Source organism: Equus quagga, chromosome 22 (genome assembly GCF_021613505.1).
Source record: "Equus quagga isolate Etosha38 chromosome 22, UCLA_HA_Equagga_1.0, whole genome shotgun sequence".
Classification (NCBI taxonomy): Eukaryota; Metazoa; Chordata; class Mammalia; order Perissodactyla; family Equidae; genus Equus; species Equus quagga.
This window is the reverse complement of record NC_060288.1, coordinates 25,264,388-25,270,081: the sequence shown is the minus strand read 5'-3', so window position 1 is coordinate 25,270,081 and position 5,694 is coordinate 25,264,388. Positions and strand designations below refer to the sequence as shown.

The 5,694-nt window shown below is 54.5% G+C and overlaps 1 protein-coding gene across 1 annotated transcript in view; it reads left to right on the top strand.

Moving 5' to 3' along the window:
• Positions 1–1,389: 1,389 nt before the first annotated feature.
• Positions 1,390–5,694, top strand: part of WWC2 (WW and C2 domain containing 2) — a 210,323-nt gene continuing 206,018 nt past the window's right edge. The window contains exon 1 of the mRNA XM_046648501.1: positions 1,390–1,902. Within this exon, the coding sequence (XP_046504457.1) occupies positions 1,772–1,902 (131 nt within the window). The 5' untranslated portion in view covers positions 1,390–1,771. The remainder of the gene's footprint in view (positions 1,903–5,694) is intronic.

The window sequence follows — 5,694 nt, the reverse complement described above, 5'->3', positions numbered from 1 at the left end:
TAAGCCTTAGCTGGCAGGATTAAGCGAATTCACACCAAGAGGTGAATGACTGAGCTCGGGGACCTTCCTCGGGTGTTTTACTTTAAAAGAAGCTGCTTAGTAACCCGGAAGAATATGAATCGGGACGGTGGTGTAGACCTGGCTGGAGAGGAGTTTGGAAACTGGGAGAGACACTGAATACTCTGTGTGCAGGCCTTGCCAGTCCGGCAGCTCCTGGCACTGTCTTGCCCGGAGCCTGAGGTCTGGCACCTCCTCGGTGCCGACCACTACATAGTAGCTGCTGAATAAAGAAATGCTTGTGGAATTAGAGAAGATCCCGTTCCATCCCAGGCGCATCCAGGGCCCAGGAAGGCCTGGCCTCCGGGCCACCGCGGGCTCCCTCCAGCCTGCCCGCCCACACCCTCTAGGCCACGGCGGGACTCGGGCGGGGGGACTTCCCAGGCGGGGGCTGGACGGAAGACACCGGTTACAGGATGCGTGCACGTCCAGCTGTCCTGAGCCCCTGCAGCCGAGGCCAGCGGCAGAGGGGCCCCGGTGGCCGGCCGGGCCCCGCGGGTGCAGCGCCCCGACCCGGCGGGGAGGCTCCGGTGCCTCCGCGCCCCGGGCCCGTGCGGCGGGCGGCGACGATGCCCGCGGCGGGGGGCGGGGTGGGGGTGGGGACTGTCCCGGTCGCCTCTCAGGGTCGGGCTGGAGTTCCCCCGGCGGGCCGCTGGGGCAGGCGTGTCGCGGCGCTCTCGGACTGCGGGACCCGCCTTCGCTTTCCGCCGCGAGGCCCGCGGCCTCTGGGCGGAGGTCACGGAGGGCCAGGCGCCCTGCAGAGGCCCCGGGGGCGACGCCGCCCCGGACACGCTTTTAAGAGTTTTCGGTGCTTTTCACACTTTCCCACCGCCCCGAACCGCCCCGGGCTTCCGAAGGGGCTCAGGGCGCCGCGTGGGTAGCCTTTGTGGCCTCGCTGTTTGCTGGGACTTTTTCCTCCGAGGAGAGCCTCCCCCACCCCTTTCCTCTCCAAAGTCTTGTGGTTTCCCTAGAAGACGGAAAGAGGTCGAGAAGGTGCTGGAGACTGCTCTTTAGCTATCTTTCCCGACCCGAAACTCTAAAACCCCGAGGCGTTTGGCCAGAGAGAGACAGTCCGGGTCGAGGGGAGGGAGCGAGCCGTGCATTCCTGCGCGCGCCGCCCTCCCACCTGGTCCTCGCGCTCCCCTCCCCCGCCTGGCGCGGGCCGGACGCCCGGGCGCGCGCAGCCGGCCGGCAGCCGCAGGGTTAAGCCCTGGAATGTGGCGGCGAGGAATGTGCATGCAGATGAGCCCGGCGAGGGGAGGGGCGGCCGGGCGGGCCCGGGGCGGGGCGCATGCTAATCGCATGCAAATGAGGAGGCCCGTCGCCGCCGCGGCCGCCGCTCCGCCGAGCTTCCCGGATCCGAGCCCAGACGGCGGCGGCTCGGGCAGCCTGGGCGCCGCGACCCTCGGCGGCCACAGGGGGCCGGGGAGGAGGAGGAGGAGGAAGAGGCGGAGGCAGCGGCGGCGGCCGCGAGGAGGAGGAGGAGGAGGCTTCGCTCGCTCGCTCCGACGCAGACATGGTGGACTGAGCCCCGGCGGGGCCGAGAGCAGGGTTTCCGGAGGCGCCCCCCGCGCGTGGCCCCGCCGCGCCCCGCGCCCCGCAGCCCCGCGCCGGCGCCCGCGTCGGGTGCGGCGGCCGGGCCGGCAGTCGCGTTCCCGCCGCGTCCCGCGCCCGGTCCCTATGGAGGCGCCGCTCGCCGGCGAGGCCGCCGACCATGCCTAGGAGGGCCGGGAGCGGGCAGCTACCGCTACCCCGGGGCTGGGAGGAGGCCAGGGACTACGACGGCAAGGTCTTCTACATCGACCACAACACCAGGAGGACCAGCTGGATCGACCCCCGGGACAGGTGGGCGGCCGGGCCGCGGGTGGGCGCGGGGACCCGCCTCGGAAGCGCGGCGGCGGCTGTTGTCCGGGAGACCCGGCCGAGCGGCGGCGCCCGCGGCGCGGGGGGCGTGGGGCGTGGGGCGTCGCCGGCCCCGGGGCGCCTGCGGGAGGGGTCCCGGGGAGGAGGCGCGGACGGTCCGCCCGAGCCCGGCTGCGTCAGCCGGCGCGGCGCCCCGGAGGGGGCCGGGTGGAGCCGCCCCTTCCAGGGCCCCTTTGCCCACCCCCTTCCCGATGCCCCCCCCCTCCCCACCTCCGGACCTTTAGACGCTCCGGGCCCCGAGGGGAGGTGGAATTGGCGGTCTGGGCTGGCACTGCGTGTCCAGTTAACGGACCCAGAGGGGCCACCTGAGCCCTGTTCCGAGGTCGTCTGCGCCTAAAGTTGGCCACATTGAGGTTGGAGGGCACAGTCGGCCTGGGAGGCGGGACGGCCCCGGGCCTCCCGGAGGAGGCCTGGGTGCAAGGTGGGGAGCCAGCCGGCCAGGCCACCTGTGGCATCTCTCTGGCCATCCTTGGCTCCCCGCCTTGACTGCCGGCTCTTGACGGGGCGCGCCACCAGTCAGGCCGGAGGTCCTGGGCATGGAGGTCCCTTCCTCGCTGGGCCCTGGTGGTGGGTGTAGTTGGTTTTGCCCCTTAGACTTTAGAAACGCTTGTTTGGGATTTCACTGCCTAGCGTTAGTCTTCACCTGGAAACTTGAACTGACTCCCGGATCATGAAAGGGCAGATTCTGTTTTGAAGTAAGAGGTAGTGAAATGAACGTTGAAACTGAACCTTGGTTGTTGAGGAACTCTGACTAGAGCTTAGCGTGATTTCTTGTAGTTTTCAACACACTTTTTATTCCCGCGCGGAGAAGGTAACAAAACCATGGTCTGAGAAGTTCAGGAGCTCAAGTTGAGCCGAATGTTCACAAATGTACTTCTATCTCGTCTCTTTTGACCCTTCAAAGGAAAATCTCTTAAACAGTATTTAGAATTACTATGGGAATAATAGGAGATCTTCCTAATTGTAAATGTGTAAATTGTCCATTAAGGAGGTATTCCTAGTTGTAAATTTAAATAATATATCACTAGGGATAATTCCAACATTTGGACTTTTATCATTTCTGAAACTTCTTCCCAGCTTTTTATGGAACATGGCCTTAGGATTTTATAACCCTTTCAGGTGCCTCTATTAAGCATTCCCCTTTTCTCAGTTTGAAGGTGAAATAGTGTCATACTTTATATTCTCACTTACTTTTATCCTAACTAAATTCTTTTTGAAAGCTGTTAAAGAGCAATTATAAGAAAGTCATAAATGACATTATAAATTTATGGGACGGTCCTTATTAAATTATCCATGAAGCTATCGGTTTAGGTTTCGCTCCTGAAATGAGAAAGGGCACCTGTGCTGAGGTTCCATCTTGCCTCAGCCAGGCTGCCTGTTGCTGGCCTGATGAAAGTTATGACAAACATCACACCTTCACAGTCTCTCCAGACGTATTAGTTGTTGTCATAAACTTCACGCTCCAAGCCAGTTAGTGCACTTTGAAACTACTTAACAGATAGTAAATGTCAGTGAGGATGGTGTGCCCTCACCGCTCGCTTTTAAGGCACCTGTATAAATATTTGACTTTTATAGTTGTGTGGTAATCTTTCTGCTTTCTGATACTTAGAGATTCAAGTTGTTGAAATTGCAATGAATTCTTGAAATATTTAGGCATTTTAGGTTCTCTTCAGCTTCAGTTTACATGTCTTGTTATATTGCCTCACTTGTGTTTACCAACAAGGATTACAAGAATAAGTAATGCCTGCGTAAAGCAAATAGAAAGTGAAATAAAACTATATGGCTTAGCTTATCCATATCACTACTTCTTAAACAAGTTAAGCATGTCTTTTATTTTAAGCTGTTAATGGATTAACAATTATTGAGAACTCTGTTTTCAGGAAACTGGGTAACCAGTTCATTTGATGGGGGCAAACATTTTTGACTAAGATGATTTGTCATTATTACTTTTTTCCTGAAGCTGATGGATTTTTAGGTATTTATAAATTTGGTTCTAAGACTCAGTAGTAGAGTTTTAGACTCAGTGTTAGAGTTATATAAAACTCAGTGTTAGAATTTTAAAAGGTATTCTGTGAGATCAGAGTCAACATTGACATATTTAGTTAAATTTTTTTTTTTATTAAGATTTCACTTTTTCCTTTTTCTCGCCAAAGCACCCCGGTACATAGTTGTATATTCGAAGTTGTAGGTCCTTCTAGTTGTGGCATGTGGGATGTCACTTCAGCATGGCCTGACGAGCGGTGCCATGTCTGCGCCCAGGATTCGAACTGGCGAAACCCTGGGCCGCTGAAGTGAAGCATGCGAACCTAATCACTTGACCACTGGGCCGGCCCCTATTTAATTTAAATTTGATTGTAGGCTCTTTTAGGGCAACGAAGTGTCTCTAAGTCTTGCTAAATAGTGTAAGAGATGGTGGGAGAGGATATTTGGAGTAACTGTTAGCTCTTGTCAGTTTTGTTACACACTTAACAAACCTGTGGAAAGAGAGATGTTACACAGGCCCGTTGGAGTGTGCCCATTCTTCTACAGGATCAAATTACAAATCCTGAAAGAAAAGTGACTTCGTGAACCGTGGGTTTGCAGTACTTTTGAACTTTTAAAGCCATTTAATTAAAATGGTCCTGATGATTTTACCCAGTTGTATTTGTGTTAAGAAAAAGAGTTTTGTGTTTTTGATAGTCTATCAGAATTTGTGCAGTTACGTCTGATCGCATTGATAATTATACAGATTTAGTGGGGGAAGGCTGGGGGATTTTACAAGAACATAATTTCATCCAAGTAGTGATTTTAGAATACTGAAGTATTGTTTTGCAATACTTTTAAGCTTTTGGAGGTAGATGACATAATGAAACTTTGCCAGGACATGATCAGAGTTTTTATTGCTCTACCACTTATGAACTGAGTAAGCTTAGATGAGCTTCTGAATCACTCTCAACCTCCATTTTTCAACTCTAAAGTGAATACCGCCTACCTCACGGGGATTTTGGGGGCTCATAATTAGGGCCAAATAGTAGTGGTTGTAGTGTTGTCGTTCCCGTGTAGGAACTGGGTGGTAGTTCAGGTTATGTCTGACAATAGTTGGTATACTAGCACGTTTTTCCTCTGTGTTTACTGTCACAGCCCATGTGCTGAGCTTTGGAGCTGTGATCTCGTGTTGTTCTCCCATTAGTCCTAGGAGGCAGGTGCTGTTGTCATCTTCCACTTACAGATGAGGAAACTGAGTCACAGAGTGATTGCCATTGCTATTAAATGTGGAGCCAGGACTTGAAGCCAGATAGTCCGACTCTAGAGCTGGTGTCCTTGATCGCTCCCCTAGACTGCCTGGACGCCTGGATGTGCTCAGGGGGTCTCTGGGTGAAGTAGACCCTCCTTGCCCAGTGTTGATTTTTCAGGCTGATCGACCAGTCTTTTCTGATCTCCAAAGCTTCCTGTCAGCCAGTTATGTTCTGTTATCCCTGAGTTGGCCGCACTTAGGGTCTGGTTCACGAATGCCTTGGGAGAGCGAGTGGGGACCCATCAAGTTGACCCTCTTGCACCACAGTGCAGGTCCTGGTAGAACTTGGAAATTCAGTGTACTCTTGGGCACATTATAAGTTCTATTTGGCGGAAGTGTTAAGGGCTCTGTCTCATCCCTGAAGAGATTAAAATTTTGCTATGGCAGTTTTGATTCTGCCCTCTTCCTGCCCCCTCACTAGTCCGGAGGAGATCTCTCCA